General features: G+C 31.6%; 2 protein-coding genes and 3 pseudogenes across 4 annotated transcripts; 4 read left to right on the forward strand and 1 right to left on the reverse strand.

The window, feature by feature from the left end:
* The first annotated feature begins 2,136 nt into the window (after positions 1-2,136).
* Positions 2,137-8,005, forward strand: LOC111302902 (DUF21 domain-containing protein At5g52790-like; annotated as a pseudogene).
* Positions 8,006-8,253: 248 nt separating this feature from the next.
* LOC111316358 (uncharacterized protein PAM68-like) lies at positions 8,254-9,714 on the forward strand (annotated as a pseudogene).
* Positions 9,715-9,821: 107 nt separating this feature from the next.
* Positions 9,822-11,000, reverse strand: LOC111316368 (heavy metal-associated isoprenylated plant protein 12-like). 2 transcript variants are annotated; one of them, XM_022918342.2, is made up of 3 exons: positions 10,770-11,000; positions 10,376-10,451; positions 9,822-10,234 (listed from the first exon to the last, which is right to left on the reverse strand). In XM_022918342.2, exons 1-3 carry the CDS (start codon positions 10,773-10,775, stop codon positions 9,933-9,935), a joined length of 384 nt encoding a protein of 127 aa, XP_022774077.2. In that variant the 5' UTR covers positions 10,776-11,000; the 3' UTR covers positions 9,822-9,932. The 2 variants fall into 2 exon arrangements, with proteins under 2 accessions (XP_022774077.2, XP_089622320.1); XM_089766194.1 differs by lacking the exon at positions 10,770-11,000 and adding an exon at positions 10,577-10,661.
* Positions 11,001-15,834: 4,834 nt separating this feature from the next.
* LOC111309668 (protein REVEILLE 6-like) lies at positions 15,835-18,861 on the forward strand (annotated as a pseudogene). Its single transcript, XR_016345109.1, has 8 exons — positions 15,835-16,064; positions 16,680-16,737; positions 17,044-17,167; positions 17,255-17,428; positions 17,540-17,644; positions 17,715-17,824; positions 17,911-17,970; positions 18,759-18,861. The product of XR_016345109.1 is annotated as a protein REVEILLE 6-like (transcript).
* Positions 18,862-20,119: 1,258 nt separating this feature from the next.
* Positions 20,120-22,119, forward strand: LOC111309687 (small ribosomal subunit protein eS10z-like). The gene is made up of 5 exons (XM_022908693.2): positions 20,120-20,265; positions 20,357-20,405; positions 20,644-20,920; positions 21,062-21,197; positions 21,812-22,119. The coding sequence occupies exons 1-5, from the start codon at positions 20,263-20,265 to the stop codon at positions 21,887-21,889; spliced, it is 543 nt and encodes a 180-aa protein (XP_022764428.1). The 5' UTR covers positions 20,120-20,262; the 3' UTR covers positions 21,890-22,119.
* The last annotated feature ends 51 nt before the right edge of the window (positions 22,120-22,170 follow it).

Genomic DNA, 22,170 nt, shown 5'->3' on the forward strand with positions numbered 1-22,170 from the left:
TACCAAAAAAAGGAGATTTTAATATATTGAATTAATGGAAACTAACTGGACTTCAATTTCTGATCGTACAACTTATTGTTAGAGATATTTATGCCATATCAGTTTCTACTGTTGCTTCAGAGTCTACTTTTAGTACTGGAGGGAGGATGGTGAGTGCGCAATATAATAAATTTCATCCATCAATTATAAAAGCTTTAACATGTTATCAAAATTGGTTATGGGCTGAAGTAGAAGGTACAATAATGCATATTATGTAATTTTATTTTTTATTTTAGCATATTGTTAGTTATTATATTTTGTTGTTATATATTATTTGTTAATATTTTATTATATTATTTGTTAATATTTTATTATTTTATTTGTATGGTCAATTTAATTAGGAGAAAAGTTTTTCTACGAAAATATTTATGAGAGTGAGATTGAGAAAAAGATAATTAGTTTGGTAATTAATATTATCTTTTTTAACTATTTATTTTTTATATTATTATTTTTAAATATATTATTTTATGAGATTTATTTATTCATCTTATTGTTTTATTTTATAGGACTAATGTGGTTAAAGTAAAATGAGGATATGGAGCTTAGAGATAATGAAATGATTTATTGTGATCTTGTAAGATTTTTACCATGGTGGGTGAAAGGATGTTTAAACAATTTAACTTTTTATTATAGTGGTTTAAGCTTTTGATGTTTATCTTGTATCATGTGCTATATTTAAATTTTAGTTATTAACTTATGCTTATTTGATGTTTGAATTTTAGTTTACTAAGTTTTATATATTTCATAATTCCATCATCTATGGTGAGAATTTGTGAGTTTTAATTCACTAAGTTTTATGTATTTTATAATTTCATTATTTATGGTGAAAATTTATAAGATTTTACTAGATAAAAAAAGTTGTATGTACTAAGTTTGAATTTGTGAGTGATTTAGTTAAATTTGTTAATGCTTATAATATATTTAGACTATGATTTATTAAATTTTCAATAAATTTAAATTGATAATAGATTGAATTCGAGTCTAGTCAGATTGGATTCGGGATAATAATATGCTTAATGGGTTGGGGTCAGGTTTTTCAACTAAGACCTCCGAGTAGGTGCAAGTTGAGTATCGGGTAAAACTATTGAGCACTTTGGGTTGAAGGCGGGAGAAGAAAAAAACCGACCCACATCGCCTTGTCATGTTGCCAACTCTAGTTTCGTCACCACCACCTTTTGTATCTCTATTGCATAACCTCTTTTTATTGTTTAAGGTTTTATTTAAATAGGACTATCTTCGCTCAAAGAAAAAAAAGGCTTTAGGCCTTTTAATTGGCCAAAACCAATGGGCTTGGACCGCACTCTTCCTAACACCCTACAAATCCAATACAGGCAGCCATTCCTATGGAAAGGGCAAAAACACTAACCGAATAAAGCCCTGTTATAAATTGCAAACATCAAAACGTAGTAGTAGTCATTTTATGAAAAGTCCACAGCTTTTTCAATTCTTTATTATCATAGGTTTTCAATTGCTCATTTGTTTCCATGAAGGGTGTTAGGATGTGCCACTTCATTCGCTGAAATCATCCATTTGGGCAAAACAAAATATAAAACATGCTTTACTACAGTTTTTTTGCTCTTCAGTTTGCACTTGTTTTTCACCTGCTCCCGTGCACCTTTTTCGCATTTAGAATAACAATATATAATCACAGGAAGATAAAGTTCTTTCGGCGTTATGAATTATTGAACAAAGTTTATGGCTAGCATGCAAGTTTACGTGATAACAGAATTGGACAGTCAAACATATATATATATATGTGTGTGTGTGTGTGTGTGTGTGTGTGTATGTATATAACAGCATTATTATTTAGAGCTAACATGCAATAGATTCAGTTTTACACCGTTGCAGATATACCGCGCGCTAGATAAGGACGATCACAGGATTGATCTGGATTGTCCGGAAGATGTTTCCTAATCCAAGTAACATTAATTTCTATGGATCAGTTGTTTATTCTTTGCTGTTATGGCTGCTGAGAGGGGGTTGTTAAGTAATCTCTTTATTCTTCACATAGAATACGCGTTGAATTTGGCAGTTGGCGGTGGACTTATGGCGCTCGTGACGCTGCAGTCGGTTTCATTTGTACTTTTCTCATTGTATTTAAGCCAAATTTGAGACATCCAGCTGTGGTTGATACCAGCTGCTTTAGTTATATTATGCTTTCTCCGTTCTTCTTCTAATCAGTTGTAATACGGTCTTCTTCCTGCTATATGTATCTAACCCTGATCTACCAAGGTGCCTAATAAATAATACGATACATGGCAGCGAATGATGTGCCATGCTGTGAGTCTATGTTGTAAGTGTGGCTCGTGTCATTTGCTGGCCTAATGTCTTGCTTACCCTGGGCTCATTTCCCTCAGTCTTGTTAATCTTGAGGTTGTCATCAGGGCTGGTCAACCTTACGACAGGAAGAATGCAGGTTTTTGTTACTTACAATCCTCTCCTTTCATTGCCTAAATTCATAAATCACTCCTCAGTTTGCTCACAATAGATATGTTTCAAATGGCGGAGAAAATTTTACCCATTGTTAAGAATCAGCACCTACTATTATGCACTCACATTATAGGCAATGTCCTGGCAATGGAGGTATCTCGCTTACACCTACTCCTATGCATTCTACAGTATCAGAATTCGGAAATATATCGATAAACACTAATTCTGAATTCTGTGTACTTGAACAAGGCTCCTCCAATCTTCCTTGATTCCACTCCATGCGAGTGGTGGGCTATATTGATATCAGTTACCCTCGTACTTGCGTTTGGTGAGGTAATTCTTACATTCCATCTACTGCACACTACTCATGTGACTATGTATTTTGTTGATAGCTTTTAAATGACATACTTGAATGTTTTGTTGAGATTATTCCTCAATCTGCATGTTCTAGGTATGGGCTCTGTGTCGGAGCAAAACTCTCAGTTTTAGTTCGGTTCATTGTAATAGTCCTCTTCGCTGTAGCTTATCCAATCAGTAAGGTGTTTTTCAAACCCTTTGAAAACAGAATAAATATGTTATAATCAAAATAATAAATATTTGCTTCGTGTTCAAGCAGCTGCTAGATTTGCTACTAGGGAAAAGACACTCTGCACTTCTTCGGCAAGCTGAGCTCAAGACACTGGTAGATATGCTAGGAAATGAGGTTGGTTTCCATATTAAAACTTCCTAGTACTCCAATGATCACAAAATTTAATCAACAACATGGTTTAAGCCTCTGAATGTAGAACTAAATTGGTAATAGTTCATGTTCATCTTAGGCAGGGAAAGGTGGAGAACTGACACATGATGAAACAACCATTATCTCTGGAGCTCTCGATATGACACAAAAAACGGCTAAATGACATAAATTTTAAACTCGACGAGTACGATATCAACTATCTCTCTGCCTTCATATCCCATTTATTTTCCCCTTTTATCCACTTATTTCTGCGGAACAAGAGAACAAAGGGGCTAATAATAAGCAAAGGGCAGAGTCGTGTACCTATCTACTCAGGGAACACAGTAAATATCCTTGGCCTTTTACTGGTGAAAAATCTGATCAAGTACCGTCCGGTAGATGAAACGCCTATCAGGGATCTTACGATTAGGAGCATTCCTAGGTTCATTTGATTTCAGATTCCTGGGCTCTGAATTATGTCATTACTAGTACTTCTTATGCTTCTTGAAGTATAGTTATTATGATTTATGAGCATTAAAATTAAAAAAAAAAAAAAAACCCTAAGAGAAACGACTGAAGGCATTACTATGAACTAATTCTATTATACTTTTAAACCTTTGACAGGGTTCATGATCGCTTACCTCTCTACGATATCTTGAATCAATTCCAAGAGGACCAGAGCCACATGGCTGTTGTTGTTGAGTGCAAAATTGATAGGACAAAAGAAATTGTAGAAAGTACAAAAAACAAATCTCGCATCCCTGATAAATCATCATCTTGCACTCAACAATTTTGATAATGTTATTCTTACGCTTTGGACAAATCTGACAAATGAAATTGATAGGACAACTTTGGATCTTTATATTATGGTAATATTATTCTTATGTTTAATGATGATAAGCCATCATGTTCTCAACCAATTGAGTTTTTTAAAATAGAAAGATTGGATTTTAAATTAAAAGTCTTATAGAACATCTCAAATATAAAATGGAAAAAACTATTGTTTTTAAAGAAATTATTGATTATTTAAATATGATAGAAGAATTATATAAAACACATAAAACTTTTTTAAAAATTTAATTATTATTATATGTTTAATTATAATACTACCGATGAAAGTAGCTTAGATGAATAAAATATGAAAAAAGATAAAATATTAACTATTAATCCAGTACTAAAAGATAAAATTACTAGTACAGAATTCTAATCTTCTGAAAAAGCAGATTATGATATCGATACTAAACCTACACTATGGATCTCGATCAACAAAAAGTTGATAAGGGAAAACAAAAAGTAAGAGAAATTTCTAATCAAGAAATTGATGATAAAAATATGTTTGAAAATAGAACCAATAGAGTATTTATAAAGATGAAATTAAACAAACAAAAACATCTTCTGGAATTGTTATAGAACCTATACCATATTCTAGTTATATAGAATCTTTAAACAAAAGAATTGTAGCTCGAGAAGGAACATATTTAGATATTTCAAAAATCACCATGAATGACTATGGAAAAATCATAAAAGATTGAGCATAATTTATTACTATTGTTGTAAACAACTACAAAAACATTTGGTCTAAATTTTTTAAAAAAAATTATTCTCGTGGAACATTTCAAGAAGATATTTTATAATTTTTGCATAAATAGGAAAACTCCAAAGTAGAAAAAGTTCAAAAAGAAACTTTTTTAAATCAAATTACAACTATAACAGCTTTGTTAAAAAAACTTACAAATCTACTAAAAAATAAATTTTGTAAAAGAATGGAACCAGCTAATCAAAATAGTAAAGCTAGTTATGTGTTAACCAAGATAAAATTATGTGATATAAGACATTTAGAAGTTTGGGCACAATCTATGACTATTGTAGTAAACAACTACAAAGATGCTTGGTCTAAAGAAAAAATTTTAAATTATTTTTGTGAAACATTTCAAGGAGATGTTTTGCAATTTTTGTATAAATAGGAAAACTCCAAAATAAGAAGAGTTAAAAAAAGAACTTTTTTAAATCAAATTACAACTATATCAGATTTGTTAAAAAAACCTTACAAATCTATTAAAACATGAATTTTGTGGAAGAATGGAACTAGCTAATTAAAACAGTGAAGCCAATTATGTTTTAACCAAGATAAAATTATGTGATATAAGATATTTAGAAGAATTTTCAAAAATATATTCATGAATACAAAAAAATGGATAAATCACATTCAAAATTTTAGAAAGAATAATATTTACTTAAACTACTATCACCATGGGCTGAACTCTATAATAAACAAATCTCAAATATTTAGAACCTTATAATCCTATAACTATAAATATAAATTATTTAGATTTCATAAGAAATAGAATTTATTTTGCTTTTAAACAAATTATAGAACATTACCTTAAAACAAACGCTGCTAAGCAAGTTAAAAATAGATTAAGTGATAAATAATACACAAAAATATTAGAAAATGAATGAGAATTTAGATATAAATCTTAATCTAAAACCTATTCTAAGAAATAAAAAAAGAAAAAAAAATATAAACCGGTCAAATAAAAGTTTAAAAGCATAAATTTGACAAAAGAAAAAATTTGTTAGAAAAAAAACTTCTAAAAGGAAATCCAAATGTTTCACTTGTAATAAAAAAGGTCATATAACACCTTAATGTCCTATAAAAAAAAAAGTGCTAAAAAAATTATTAAAATTATCGAAGAACAAGATTTAGAAATTTATTGTGGAGAATAAGTTTTTGAAGAATAAGTTATTTATGAATTAATTTCTGCAACAGATTTTGATTAAGATGATGAGTATATTTTCATGCTCAATTCTAGTAATAATTTTATATCATAAGTTAATAATCAACTTAATTTTGAAACTAAAAATATACCTGTTGAAAAACAACAAATGACTAAATTAAGTGATATATTAGGATAAAATGTTACTATTTTAGATAAATAGTTAAAAATACTACAATCATTAAAGAAAGATGAAATATATAAACTGACAGTTTTTTCAAAATTCAAACCATGGACACAAAAACACATAGAAAAATTGAGTGGAAATACCATAGCAACTAATTCTAATTAATGATATGTAGATATTTTGTTATTCACAAAAGAAAAAATCAAAAGAATTAAACAAAAATATCATGAAATTAAATATATATATATTTAGGAATAATTATGATAACTATAAAAGTATTATTCAAAGTTGGTAATCATATATTAATAATAGCAGTGTTAATAGATAAAAGATTTAAAAATCTTATTAAAGCACAAATAAGAAGAATACAATCAAATCTAATTTCAGGAGCTGTTTGATTTAGTGCAAGACCAAAACTATTTTATTTCAACTAATAACTTATTAATAGAAGATTGCCTTAGACTTAGAATAATGACAAAAAAGTAAAAAATTAGAAATATGACTCATGAGCAGTCTATAAACTAAACAACTATCAATGAATTTATTAATCATACTTTTACATTTATTAAAGAAATAGATTCTAATATTATAAAAGTATTTGAACCTAAACTTTTTTATTCAGAAATCAAATCAAGATTAATGAATTTTAGAAATCTGTCAATATCTATTAGATTGTTATAAGAAGGTATTACAAAACATGTTCCTTCTAATAGAAAAATAAAACATATGAAATTTTTGTATCGAGAAATAATCTATATTTTAAAAATTATGAAAAAAGTAGTTCTAATAACAATCTAGTTCTACCACCACCCTCTTCTATACCTTCATTCTTAAATTGACTCAAATAGAGGTGAAAGGTATATATATAAGATCATAGTTCATATAGATCAGGAGAAACTGATTTTTTTTTTTGTAAATTTCTTTCACACATGTAATGGTAATTATACAGAAATTACTATCATGAAGACTGATATATACAGGGAAATCATAATGGTAATTATGATCACCTTCTTTCCAGGTATTGGTCAACACGGTCAAATTGAGCAACTTGGTATTCCTTCAAGCTCACCCTCTACAAATTCTACCATCATTGATATTCAAAGTCTAGGTTTAAACATGGAGCAAAGTACTAAAGTACGTCTGCGAATGAAGAAATGGGAACAGACAACCCTCTAAACCGAAGATTTGGAATCATTTCCGAATTTATATGAGCAGGTTCTTGGTATCATAACACTGGAGGATGGGATGGAGGAACTGCTGCAGGTTTTTCTTAGTATATTTAATCCCCGGGATTACCTATTGGAGAAGCAGATAGTATCTAAAACCAACTTTTGGCTTTTGCAGGAGGAAATATTCGATGAAACTGACGAGTATGTTGAATCGTTGATGTTCACAAGAAGTAAGCTTCTTTCATTTGATCATATCAACTTGCTATTATGATTTTCCGGGCTGTTTTCAGATCACTCTTTTATTGCCTTCCCTTTAGAATTACAATCAACATGCAACCTTTACGAAGATCGCCATTAAGATCGCCATTAAGATCTTCCAAAGCAGCAACAGAATCTCAACTTGACTGGAGAAGTCCTACGCTATCCCCAATTTCCTCATGTCGTGGAAGTCCACTTTCTTCAAAGCCCCATTCTCTTAGCACTTCGTTCAAAAATTTCATCATACGTTCAGTCACCACTCTCCATGCCAACTCTCTGTGCTTCCTGCGGGAAATCCATACCAAATTCTCCATCAAGATTTTCAGGGACGGCCCAATACTCACCATCCCCACATCGGGTATAATGTGGAACTTAAAAAAATGCATTAAGTTCTTTGTCCGGCTTCATACTTACCCATTTTTCTGCGAATTGATTCTAGCAGGTTCCATCAAAAAAATCATACAAGAGGCTGAGACATGGTTCTTAGGTTGCAATGATACGAGTTTCTGAAAATAAACATGCAAATGTTTATATACTAATATATAGGAATTTCTCGTTCCAATTGAATGTTTTGGATCTCAACAAGTTTAATATATTTAAATATTTTGATTAAGATAATACTGATCAATTACCCAATTGATGTTATCGATCCAATGCTTCTTGTTAGAATTTTTTTTTTGGCCAAAATTGAATATTTTAATCATAGAGTATAAGTGCTATAATTAATAATAAGCAATGAAGACTCTACTCTCTTTAGAAACACCGCAATTTTACCTTGATAAACCTTCTTTATGGGATCCAATTAGAACCCAACAATCCTTCTTAACCCTATGTTTGGATTGAAAGGAAAGGAAGGAAAATAAAAGAAAATAAAGGAAAGTAATGAAAATAGAAAAAAAATTTTATTTATATAAACTTTTAATTTAAAGAAAAAAAAATATATGAAAAAGTTTAATAACTTTTGATTTTTCTTATAATCTTTACTTTTTTAATACTTCAATTTAGAAAAAAAGCTAAGGAAAAAAAGTTAAAAAACTTTTATTTTTATAAAAAAATTATTATAACCATATTTTTATTATTACATTAGATTTAGTTATATAACTGACACCTTATATAAAAATAATTATTTTATGAGTATTTTATATAATATTATAATTATAAATATTTTATGATTTTTCAAGTTTTAACAACAAAACAAGCTAAATTATTGTCAAAATAAATTAAAAGACTGAATTAAACACAAACTTAAAAATAAATCAACAACTAGTTAATACATCTTATCGTATTAAAAATACTCAATTTTGTTTAAAAAGATTTGTTTATACAAACTAGATAGTATAAAAATATATTTATATATTATATATTATTTTATAAAAAAATGTTATAATTAAAAAAAATTTATAATAAATTATTTTCTTTTCTTTTCATTATTTATCCAAATAATGGTTGATGAAATTTCTTTTATTCTTTTCCTTTATTAATTTTAACTATCTAAACATAAATTACATGTAACACTTCTTTTTCTTTAAAAACTTTTCTTTTTTTTTTTCTTTCTTTTATATATATATATATATATTTTCTTTCCTTTATATATATATATATATATATATATATATATATCTAACCATAGCGTAAAATCATCAAAAACCACAACCAAAACCTACCCTCGTCAACATGAAAACTGCAGGCTAACGCCAAAGGATTTGCCAGCACACAAGCTACCGTGAAAGAAAACGCTGCCAACAAGAACAATAACAAATAACAATGACGAGGAACAAGTTCCCAGGTAGTGTTTGAGCGGATGATAGCAAGAATTTTGGTCTCTGTGGGGATTCCTTTGGCCACGGGTCTCGCGTTACTACACCTTTTTGGCGTAGCTAAAGAGCAAAATTTGTGGGATTTGCTACTATGGCTGCCATTCTTGACTACATTCAAAACTTTTGGGGCACCAACTCTTGGGATTGCTTATGGTACTATGTCTGCGAGTTGGGATCCGTAGAAGAAAGGTTCTGTTCTGGGATTAGAAGAAGCTCAACGCAATTGGGTTGAAATGTGGAAAGAGGAAAACGATGGGCAGTGGTGATTGCAGCTGAGGTCAAGCAGGAACCAATGAGTCAAGACAAAGATGAAAATATGGGGTAGAAATAAGCTTCCTCTTTCAATCTTTCATCACAAAACGTGGTTTAATTGGCTTCTTCATCTTTTTATAGTAACGTCAGGCATCCCCAATTAGTACAATTTCGTTTACATTCCCCATTACCTAAGCAGAAAGTGAAGGACCAAAGCTTAAATTCAAAGCAAAATATTTAAAAATTTCCTTGTCAAAATGAAAATGTTAATTAATAGAAAAAGAAATTAAAAAAATTACTATTGATATGTATTGATTTATTTTCATATCCATGAACAAAAGATTATCAGATAATGCAACCGGCTGGATCTTCCTCAAGGACCTCAACATAGCCGAGCACTGGAGGACAATGTGCCAATGGATATGGGTAAATCAAAGGTTCTATTGGGGAATCTTTCTTAGTTTCTTCTGGCTTCTTTGGCTCTTCTTTCTTGGGCTCTTCTTTCTTCTTCTCTGGCTCTTTTGCTGGTCCAACCGAGACTATCTCCGTGTGACACAGCTTCCTGAGTTTCCTCACTACCACCACTGGATCAATGTCTCCTGTCACTGTTAAATTTTGGTCCTTGTCCAAAGAAACTGAATCAACCCCTGCAAAAATAACAGTTTAAGTTAGTTTTTGCTAGCTTCAAGATCTGGGTTTTCTATGGTAGATTTTAAAGTAAAAGGTCTTTCAATTCCCATGTTTGTTAACCCTAAACAGAGACAAGAAACTGCAACTAAATGCAATACCTGAAAGGCAAGAGGCTATCTTCATGGCTTTTTGTCTGCATTTGTTATCTTGCAAATCCAATTTCAACACAACTTTCTGTCAAAAACAAAATCATTTACTGTTAATATTTAGATCGAAGCAAGGCTGCAAAGTCCAGCTAAAACCAATAAAAGAAAAAAAAAAAAACTTGTTAGGCTGAGAAAACTAAAGCAAAGCATAACTCAGCACTTTTTTATTCACTTCTCCTCGCATAAAAACAAAACAAAATTCATTTAAAGGCAATTTTCAAGCTTCTTTGTTTGTGTATACTGGAAAACACAAATATATATATATATATATATATATATATATATATAGAGAGAGAGAGAGAGAGAGAGAGAGAGAGAGAGAGAGAGAAAAGATGGAGAATCTAACCTTCATTTCAAGTTTTGAAAATACTTGTGACAACTAAAAGGGATTAGTAACAAAAGACAAAAAGAGGGAACAGAAATGTTAAGGAACTCTTAAAACCTTTGACGGCAAGCTGAAGCTTCAGAAATATAAATGAGCCCACCGAACCGAAGTCAAACAACATGATGGGTCTTTACCAGTCTATTCAATAAATGGAATTTTGCCACCTACTTCAGGTTGTGGAAAATACACCAAAAATTAAACGACATCGTTCCAGAAAATCAACCTTTTGAAAAAAAAAAAGCTACATTTTGAAAAAAAAAGCTCCTTTCTTTTTATTCTTCAAAGCCAAGGAGGAGAAAAAGTATACTCCACTTTACTTAAAATTGTTTATCGAGGAAATTTCTAGTGTCACTTTGTCTTCCTACTATTATTGCTTCTGTCTTTTTTTTTTTCAAAAATATATCAAGTTTTTGCACTTGAGAGTATAATTATTAATTTTATTTTAATACCAATATCAATCTATATGTTTCAATTATATTAATATATATATTTAAAAATAATTTTTTATATCAAATTTAATATTAAATAATATCGATTATTTTCGTTACTTTCAATTAATTTTAATGAATTTTGATAAATTAATTTATTTCAATCAATATATGAATGTAAAATATATTTTATAATTTTTAATTTATCTTTTATTTTTTAATTAGTTTTAACTTAATAAAAATAAAATTAACGAAATAATATTTTTAGTTTATTTATTTTTATTGTAATTTATTTTTAAAACCAAAATTTATAAGTATTTTAATTTCTTTAAAAAAAAGTAATTATACTCCCTTTTAAAAGTTTAACAGTTATGAAATCAAAATTAATTTTTTTTCATCTTTTTATTTTTATTTTAATATTTATTAAAAAATATTTATTTAAATATCATATGATTAAATTAAATATTTAAAAATATTATGAAAAGTTCGTTAAATATTGATTAGATTAAATATTATACTTTTAAACTTATTTTATTTTGGAATATACTACATATTTGTTTTATAAAGTAGTAATAAGATTATAATGTACAAATTCACATAAATTTATAAATATATTTATATTAAATTAAAATATCTTAAATAATATATAAAATAACTGATATACCATATTTAAAAAAAAATTGAATAGTTGTCACGTATAATATTAACAACCTTGCTGAGAGCAAGCCTTGGGGTTCGGGCACCCCCGCTTGGAGGGTGAATGAACGTCCTTTTTGAGGCAGGAATAGGTGCCTGGTTTATGTGTTTAGCCCCAGGTTACTTTGATTAATTAAATCATCTCTATTTATTTATTCTGTTGAAACAAGGGCTTACGTGATTCGTCTTTATTTCTCAATCACGTGCTTGAAGATCTCGTCAAGTGGTCAGTAGAAGAAATGTGAAAAAAGCAGTATTTATGAATATTCTCAGTTCCCAATGCTCACCCTGTTCGCCAGGAGGCCTGTTCCTGGTCCTGGATGATGGATCTTGGAAGCTGACGTTGCCAGTTCTTTTTGTTGCCTTGGCTAAAAGGTTTGCTCACATGGGTTTGAGTCACGAAGCACATGACGAGCCAATTTTACCTATACTTTTTTGTTCATGGAAGGTGCTCTATGATTTGATTCTAACAGCATCTTCCATTAATACCCAATCTAAGATTATGTCAGTTGACGCCTGTCAGTGTTTCCTTTTATGAATTTCTTTGACTGGGCTGTCAATTTTCGGGAAGTGGAGACTGAGTCTCCAAATGACAATAACTACTTGAATTGTTATTTTATAAAGTAAAATCCAACAGTTTGCAACTTGCTTCGAGTTCTTCTATTTTTTTTTTTTTTCGGATCTTCTATAGAACAAGTCCTAGGCGAAATAATTAAGACAAGAAGAAGAGAACAAAAAAAAAAAAAAGAAATCATGGTATGGTACAAATATCAGGAGAAGCGATGAAGATGAAGTGGTGAACACTTTTAAAATATATACAATGTATCCAAAAACGAAAGCGAGTGTTCTATGCAGCTAATTAATTGTCGATATAAGGCACATATACATCTATCATTTCTGCATATTTGCGAACAGTTATAAAAAAAAAAAAGTAAATCATTCTTGGTTCTTTGATCTGATAATTATGAAAATGCATTAACAGATGAAATGTACTAATCCCTAGCCATTAGCAATAGATCAAATTAAACAATTTATCTATTATTCGGAAGTTTTGGCTTCCCTTTGTAGCAAAAAAGAAAAAGTACAAAATCTACTAAAACAAGAAAAATTTATAGCACTGTAAATGCTATTATCTGATATGGAGCAGGTTATCGAGTTGGCAATGTGGTGTCGGCAGGGGTACCGGCCTTGCACTTAGTTGCAAGTTTCGTAGGTAGGTTAACTCACAACGTAATGTGTCGCTTTTTGCATTTCTTCTCCTTTTTCTATCAACGGATATGAAAGGGGAAATGGCAAAAGCAAACGAGGAACAGGAAGGTAATAATTGTACGGTCGAAGCTTGATGTATTGATAAAAAATGAAAAAGGTTGGAGATAATGGCAGTGTATGCACATGCATTGGAAAAGAATCAAAAAGCACCCGCACCCATTTCCTATTGGTCTTTGTTAAATATACATTCTCCATATATTGATCGCATCTTCCTCTCATTGTTCTAAACATCTATTAACTTCTTTTTCCCCACCATGTGCGATCCAGCAACTTCCTTTTTCATGCTCTTTTTCTTTTTGGATATGGTGAAATTTTATTTACCCAAAGAAGCAGAAAATGGTTGGTTACAAAGTATACAACTTGCATATTACTGAAAAATTAAAACAGATATCTAAAAGGTAAAGGATTAATCACACTCATTACCTGAATGGTATGGAGTGCTGTTATTTATTTTGTATGCCAAGAAAGAAACAACTGGTTATTTGGGAAATCACATGGCTCTAACTTCCCAAATCTTGAGAAAAAATTGCACGACTTATTCGAGGAAGATTATATGGTCTTAACTTCCCAAATCATGAGGCTTGTATTTATAAGCAATTGCTTGCTTCGACTCCTTCATTTCAAATTTCTGTACAAGGAATTCGGTATTTGGGCTTGGAGCTGGACTTATTACACGGTGGAAGGGAATATTATTCGTGTGTTATGTATGAAATAAATTCATTAGAGCTGAATTGGGGAATGAACTTAAGGATAGTAAGCCTTGAAATAAATATCATAAGCTGGGCCTTCAAAGCTTTAGACTACCTATGTATAAGCTCCCAGGTTCAAAATTTTGAGTGTTGAATTATATCCCTAAAAATAATCTTCCACTTTCTAAAGAAAGAGTGATGAATCATATGGCTAAATTTAAAATTCTAGTTGTGATTAATTTTAAGTATTCATCAAATAAGTTATTTCCCTTAGTTCAAATAAAGATGAGGTGACTTAGAATAGGGCCTTCTTAAATTGAGTCATACTATCTTCTTATGAAAAAAAAAAATCACTTAATGATAATAATTAAGTTAAATTTGAGCTTCTGATAAAAAATTAAACATAATTAAAAATAATTAAAATTAAATCGATTTAATTATAAAATTTAATAATTAAAATTTATAGTGATGTAATCCAAATAATCAAACATTAAACTTGAAGTGATTTGAAATCGAAATAATTTAAATTTAATACAATAAAAAATTTTATTGATCCAAATGATTTTATTCAAAATATGCCCTAAGTTGACCCACTAAATAATCACCTCTAATTTGAACAAAAGTTGGGAGAGAAACTGTAAAAATCTGGACCTTGAGTTTTTTAAATAATGAAAAAATCCAGTTTAAAATTTTACATATGTTATATCCCTCAATTACTCTAAAGAAACTAATTGAATGTTTCATGTATGGTTGAGAAATGCACCCCTTTATCATATGAGATGTGAATATCGTTCATCTCAGATATTCTTTGTACACAAACGTGAGTAGCAAAGCTGCTTTTCAAATTGGTGAAATGGAACCAGCTGCAAGTCCAACTCCTCCACTAACATGCAAAGAGAAAAGAGTGAACCAAAATATCTGAGAAAGAAAAAACAAAAGGCAACATGGAAGTGGGCAACCTAAGTAGGGTCCCAGTCTTAAAATATCTGCTGCAGATCATGTGCTGCTGGCCACTTAGCACATGTGAATTCATCAACACAATACATCTCAAATTCTAAGCTTCTTATTTCGCCACGTGTCCTTCCATGAAAGCAGCTCTATCTCTTTACTGTCCTTTTCATCTTACCGCCGACCCTTCCCTTCCCGAGGATTAGTTTGGTGCGGCAGACAAATTCTGATGCCTCCTGAACTGCAGTAACCAACTCCCAAATCAAGCAATATTCCCCGATTTCCTATGCGATAAATATTAGCACCAAGTAGTACCTAGTATTGATATTATCAATGCTTATTATAGTATTAGTAATTTTAATTCCAGAAATAAAGTAATAAAACTTAACATTTTATTTTTTTATTTAAATGATCAAAAATTGAATATTCATAATTAAATTTAATTTTCAATTGTTCTTAAGCACGATATTTTCATTATTTTTTTTTAAATGATAATTTGAGTTTACAAATTCTTGCACATAATTAAATAAAAAAGGTTTATGATATATATAAATAATGTGAAGATTTGCTTGTAATTAATAAGATATTATTTATTTTTTAAAAATTAATCTTATAAATGTAATTTTAAATTTATATATTATAAAATTTTCTATATAAAATTTGGGCACGTAACAAATAAGTAACATAAATTTTACTATTTGATTTGTAAAGTTATAATTTGAGTAAATGGCTTGTAATCTATCACATAGGGTTTTTTAGTGAAAGATTAAATTCTTAAAACATAATTAATGAAGGTTGTCTATCTTTTAATGAGTCCCCTCACAAAATAGATACACGTTTTATCAATGTCTTCTTACCTTCTCATAAATATTATTTTAATTCCTTCTAGACGTGGCAAATTCTTATTTGCCACTTCTAATTTTTAGTTGGAAACCAAGCAGCATCCGATCCAAATCCTGAGCCCTTTATATGCAAACTCAACCGCCTTCCCGGAACGCCACATTTCTCTGTTGTTAGCTTTACAAAAACCCGAACCCGGGTGAGGGATTTTACCTGGATCCGACTGGAATGGCATTGCCCGGCCTGGGACCCTTCGCCACGACGGCTTCCACGGTTTCATCTGCCGAGGATCCGAATAAGAAAATTCGAAAGCCCTACACCATAACCAAGTCCAGAGAGAGCTGGACTGAACCGGAACACGACAAGTTCCTTGAAGCTCTCCAGCTGTAAAGTCAAACAATGTTCCCTCTAATTCCACGAAATTGCTTTGCTTCCATTTCAAATTAGGGTTTTTTCTCTTTCTTTTTCTGGAAATTGTTTATGATATTTTTTGCAGTTCAAATTTAAGGTTTTGAGTTGAATTAGGTAGTGAAGGCCTTTTTCCCTTACTTCATAAGTAGCTATTAAATTTACTAAGTTGGTTTTTCTTAAATTTTTTTATTACTATAAATATTAATTGAAAGTAGGATGAGAATAATTTTTAATGGATAAGTGGTGAAGAAAAGGATATGACGTTCTTGTTCTGTGTGTTAAGTATATATTCCTTCTTATATTCACTTAGCTTTAGGCTTCATATCGAACTGAAAAGACGCTGAATTATAGTAGCGTGTTTGCCTAATCGAAGACACGATAGCAAATCTTGCAAGCTCTTAAACTGTAATAGTAGTATATGTTTGATGGTAACATAATTTTCATAAGCACTGTGACTTAGTGGAGTTGTTGTACTAGTTTTTTGTTTTTACATTGGTTGCATTTTTGAATAATGCTTTTTGCATGATTATGTTTGGCGAAATTATGTTCAAGCTCTCACTTCTTGTTATTGCTCCCTTGATTCTGTTCAGCTTTGACCGTGACTGGAAAAAGATTGAAGCATTTGTTGGGTCAAAGACTGTTATTCAGGTAAAGTGAAAGATTGAAGCATTTCCTTAGGGAAGTTTTGAGTTTTTTAATTTGAAAGGAAAGAGGCAGGAGGATTGAGGAATCAAGGAATCAAGGAGATCTTTATTCTTGTCAATCATAGTTAGTAATCTCTCCTATGCATCCTAGACTGCATTCCAATGTTTCAGTAAGAGGCAACAAATCCGTGATGATGTGAAAACCAGTTTTGTTTCTAAAATAGAGCTCTTTTGTTTATAACAATTATATGCAGATATCAATGCCCATGACAAACATTTGCAATGAAATGCCTTTCTTTTGTTTTCATAGATCCGTAGCCATGCCCAGAAGTACTTCTTAAAGGTTGAGAAGAATGGAACAAGTGAACACTTACCTCCACCTCGACCTAAAAGGAAAGCGGCTCATCCATATCCTCAAAAGGCCTCAAAAAATGGTGAGGATATTTTATCTTAAGTATGAGTAGTAATCACATCACAAACATTGGCATGATAATCGTGTTTCTCTGTGTCACATCTGGCAGCTCATGCACACCCACAAGTATCAGGGTCTTTTCTGTCATCGGCTGCTTTACTTGATACTGGATATGTTCAAAGATCTGATCCCTCATCGATGCTTATGAACCCTATTACTAGTGCTGCTGCATCTTCTTGGACAAACAACGCACAAACCATCAGTTTCTCACAAGCTAAAAAAGGTTTTTTATTCTTCCTAATTCTTGTATTCTAACATTGAACCCATTTATGATAGCAGTGATCCCTTATGAAAATTAAGATTTTGATAATGTGTTGTATATTTTCCTTTATAGGTCCTGGGATGGCCAATAATTCTTGTAGTAGCACTGAGAGTACCCCAAAGACACAACAAATTGTGGAAATGACTGATCAGGGAAATCATGGTCATGCACTGAGAGGTTTGTCTTAGTGCTAATGGAAATTTGTAATCTTGTATGCTGTATTATCCTCACACTTTGCTTGATGCAGTATTGCCCGACTTTGCTCGAGTATACGGTTTCATTGGCAGTGTCTTTGATCCAAATGCTGCTGGTCATCTGCAGAAACTTAAGAAGATGGATCCTATAGATGTTGAGACAGTATGTTTCTTTTACCATGACATTTTATACGATCTTGACTGATCTTGCCACAAATGTGATTGCTTATATTTCTTCCTCTTATTCAGGTGCTGCTGTTGATGAGAAACCTCTCTATCAATCTGACGAGTCCTGATTTTGAGGATCATGTGAGTTTCTATTTCTGAGCTCTTACTAATGCGGTTCTTGTTCCTTAATGATGTGGATGATGTGACTATACTAGTAAAAGTAGTAATGTTGGTACTTGGTATCACCCTTTTTGCTTTTCTAGATCTATTAGTAGTTTTAGACTTTCTTTTTAATGGGTGAAATGGTTGAATACGGAGAAAAGTTCTGTTGGAAGATGTTCTTTGAATTGGAACATTGCAGCCTAACATAAATCAGGGGCAATCATCCTTCGCTTTCAACAGTTTGAAGCACTCTGCTTTCTGTCGTGTAAACTACAATGAGTTTTCTGTAGTCAGCATTTAGAAATATTGCAGTTTGGAAAAGTACGATAATGAATTCCTATGATATTATTAATCTATCTTGGGTGTAATTGTCTCTGTTGCATGGTTTATTTTGCATGTTGGAAGTTGTTCTGTGATATTTTGTCATACTCCAAAACAAAGATGGTTTGTTAGAACAAGCATGTATTGGCTGATTAGGCTGGAAATGTAAGAAATGAGAAGAATGTTTTTTTTTTATTATTATTAATTATGTGTCATGCATGCCTGTCTATTTAAATGTTAAAAGTGAAATCTTGATGCCAAATGAGTTTGTTCAGTAGCACAGCTTGTCCCTGATTTATACTACCAGAGTTGTTTACTTATCATTTGGTAAAAGATCTAGTTCCTTTTAACTTTCTGGCTGTGAGTCTTTTTGTGTTTGTTTTGTTGGCCTTTTAAAATTTATTTGTCCCCCTACATAATTTGTAAATATTGTTTTTTTGATGCAGAGAAGATTGCTTTCTTCCTATGAGATTGACACGGACAATTAATCACGGTGTGTGTGATGCTGTTGATAATGACCAATCCAAAAGCATCACTTAATATGCTAGGTGATGAGTTGCTTTAATTGCAGCTGTGCATAATCTCTTTTCTTTCTTATATCATTAATCTGGACACTGTCTTCATGCCAGGAAAAAAGGGCAAGAATCAAAAGAGTTAGTTCTGTTAGTATATATACTGTTGGTTGGACAATAGGCTGCAAAATTTCCAAATAATTTTCCCCATTCTGCTGTCATGTATATATACATTGTAAGAGAAGTTAAAGGGAGAAACTGGTGCAGAATGAAGAAGAATCGCGAAGGAAGTGTATAGCGCTTTTTTTTTTTTTTGGAGTATCTTGTACAGTGCTGGGTTTTTTGTGTATTCTAGCTTTGACTGCATATTTTAGTGTCGTAGACCTCTTTGTAATATAGGTGCATTATTTGTCTATGCTGCAGCTAGTTTTGATTTGCGGTTTTATACAAATATCAGTTTTTCATTGTGTGTTGCAGTGTGTGGATGTCGATGGCATGTTTGGTAGCAGAATTTAGAGCCGGTCTTTGACTTGTATGTTGAGATTTTGTTTTTGACGTTTACATTCCTGGTAAGGAGGGAGGCAGCCTTTTTGTGGCCTGTCACTCTCTTTCTACCCGGCTTTGATGAGGGTTTGGTTTGGCACTTGGGCTTGACATTGAGGGGGTGTCTAACTTCCAATCAATCATGTTTTTAGAAAGGAAATGGAGAGAAAGTTGTTTAATGTTTGCATCAATTTTTAATTAAAGAAATAATATTTAATTTGATTTAAATAAAATTCAATAAAAATCAAAAGTTTTCGGATTCAGTTCAAATAAAAATGTACTCTTTCACCATAAATTTTTTTAATTAGAACAAAGTTTAAAAGAAGTTCATGTACATAAAAAAAAAATTTTTGGTGAAATGAAAGTTTAGGAGAAAGGATGATTATCTTATTTTTAAAATTTAAATAAGTAATTAATCTAATTAAAATTTACTAATCTATTGAATTTTCATTTGTAAATTTTTTGTTGGACTTACAAATTATCTTGTCTAAAAGGGAGTGCAGAGGAGCTCGAACCCGACAGCTTATGCCCCAGGATCTTACTTTCTACTACTTTTACCAACTCTTTACATTTATATATCTTTATTTGGGACATTGGTTTTTTTTCTTTTTTTTGGGGGGGGGGGTGTGGGAAGACCTAAAATGTTTTAAAGCATCTAATTTGTCCTAAAAATTTTCTTGGATATTGATCTCGGGATGAACGCGGCCCACCTACTTGATCATTCAAGCCCACATAAATTGGATCGGGTACAACCCGTTTTGCCCGAATCTGGCACCACTATAAAATCACCACTATTTCTCTAGGGTTTCAAAGCTGTTGCTTATCTGCACTCTGCTGCTCCTGCGAGAAAAACCGTACGAGGGGTCACCTTGCGCTTGCTATTCACTTCGCAGCCATGGTACTTACATTTTTTATCTATCTTTATGTTTTGTAAACGTATATCTGTACGTATATACGCGACTGAAGTTGCTCTTGGTTTCTATTGTCAGATTATTCCGGAGAAGAACCGTAGAGAAATATGCAAATACCTCTTTCAAGGTTTATATCTTTTTTTTTCATTTTTTTGTAATTTATCCCCTTGCTTTATTCATTTCTTGATTCTCATTTGCTTGATTGGTTAGAAAATTTAGCTTAATTTTGATTCATTTTATTTGTTTTACTGTGTGACTAATCCTATATCCATTCCTCTTGATGAGAAAACGAAGCGAGCTTTGTATTCGTTACATTAAGCAGTCATTTTTGTGTTTCTCATTGAAAATTGCTTGTGATTTTGTAGAGGGAGTTTGCTACGCAAAGAAGGATTACAATCTTGCAAAGCACCCCGAGATCGATGTGCCCAATTTGCAGGTGATTAAGCTGATGCAGAGCTTCAAGTCCAAGGAATATGTCCGCGAGACATTTGCTTGGATGCACTACTACTGGTACCTTACTAATGATGGGATTGAGTTCCTCAGAACTTACCTCAATCTTCCATCAGAAATTGTGCCTGCTACTTTGAAGAAATCTACAAGGCCCCCTGGTAGGCTAGGTGGCCCACCTGGCGATCGCCCTCGGTAATGCATCTTATAATAGTCACTGTTTCAGTGTTTTTCTTTATTGTTCCTTGATTTGTTTCAAATTCGATTTATTTATTTATTTATTTTGGTTTGTCTGTGTGGATTTTAAGTGATATTTTTTGCTTGTCTGAATTTTAGGGGTCCACCTCGCTTTGAGGGAGACCGACCAAGGTTTGGTGACAGAGATGGATACCGTGGAGGTCCTCGTGGGGGTGACTTTGGTGGTGGTGGTGACAAGGGAGGTGCCCCAGCAGATTTCCAGCCATCCTTCAGGGTAATTTCACATTTTAAATGTGGCCTCAGTGTTTAAATGGATTCAACTTATTTCTATGTTATTATTGATAGAGTTTTAATTTTTCTACTGTAGTTGTAGATTTTATGGTTAATGTTGATGTTGTATGCATGAAGAATTTAAAGTCCCACATGATCAGATTGATGTTTTCTTTTTGCTTTAGTTATATTTTAAATCTAGGCTATCGAAGTATTCAAGATTATATGATAATCAGTGCTTAATTTTAACCTTTGTCTTTACATAATGTTGTTTGTTTTCATACTGACTGAAGATTCTTCAGTTGGTCTGACTTTTGGATATAAGGGATTACCCTAGGTTAAGAGCAATTTCAAAATGTAATTCATTTTTTCTTAGATTTGGTAACAATTAGCATTTATACATGTCGCGGAGGTGTACTTTTATACTTTATTTACTTGTTGGCTTTAAGCTGTTTCAAGTAGAGCACAAGCTGTCCTTCCTCAGAGCAAACTCTATTTTGCGCAGTTATGTAGAACTTCTAGTGCTTTGGTTTGACTAAAGCTCAGTCTTTCATTTATGCATGGTAGTGTTAACCAATGGCCAGTTGTACTTATGATTTCATTTCTTTAACTGTGCAGGGTTCTGGTGGAAGGCCTGCCTTTGGTCGTGGAGGTGGAGGCTATAGTGCAGCTCCATCTGGTTCAGGTTTTGCTTGAAGGCTATGTCTGTCTTTTGGGTTCTTCTTTTAAGAACATAGCATCCAAAATCTTAGAACTGATTTAATGCCTTTGTTCCCCTATTTTGTACCATCCATACGATATTGAGCTCGTTTTTGGATCTATAATTTTGTATTTTTATCTAGTCTGGCGGTTTTTGGAAATAAAGTTATGTCTCCGATCACTTTTTACTTTATATTTGTTATAAAATAACATTGTTTGAGTTTCAATATGAGAAATTTTTTTTTTTTTTTGGTAAACAAAGGAATCCGCCACTAAAG

This window comes from Durio zibethinus, chromosome 9 (assembly GCF_047325235.1).
Source record: "Durio zibethinus cultivar Kanyao isolate XHJ-2024 chromosome 9, ASM4732523v1, whole genome shotgun sequence".
Taxonomy (NCBI): Eukaryota; Viridiplantae; Streptophyta; class Magnoliopsida; order Malvales; family Malvaceae; genus Durio; species Durio zibethinus.

What these genes read in the sequence shown, in the direction of transcription:
- LOC111316368 (XM_022918342.2), bottom strand. An exon ending in GATAGCCTCTTGCCTTTCAG is followed by an intron (nt 10,235 to 10,375) that starts GTATTGCATTTA and finishes TTATTTTTGCAG; the next exon opens with GGGTTGATTCAGTTTCTTTG.
- LOC111309687 (XM_022908693.2), top strand. An exon ending in ATGCAAATACCTCTTTCAAG is followed by an intron (nt 20,406 to 20,643) that starts GTTTATATCTTT and finishes GTGATTTTGTAG; the next exon opens with AGGGAGTTTGCTACGCAAAG. An exon ending in ATTTCCAGCCATCCTTCAGG is followed by an intron (nt 21,198 to 21,811) that starts GTAATTTCACAT and finishes TTAACTGTGCAG; the next exon opens with GGTTCTGGTGGAAGGCCTGC.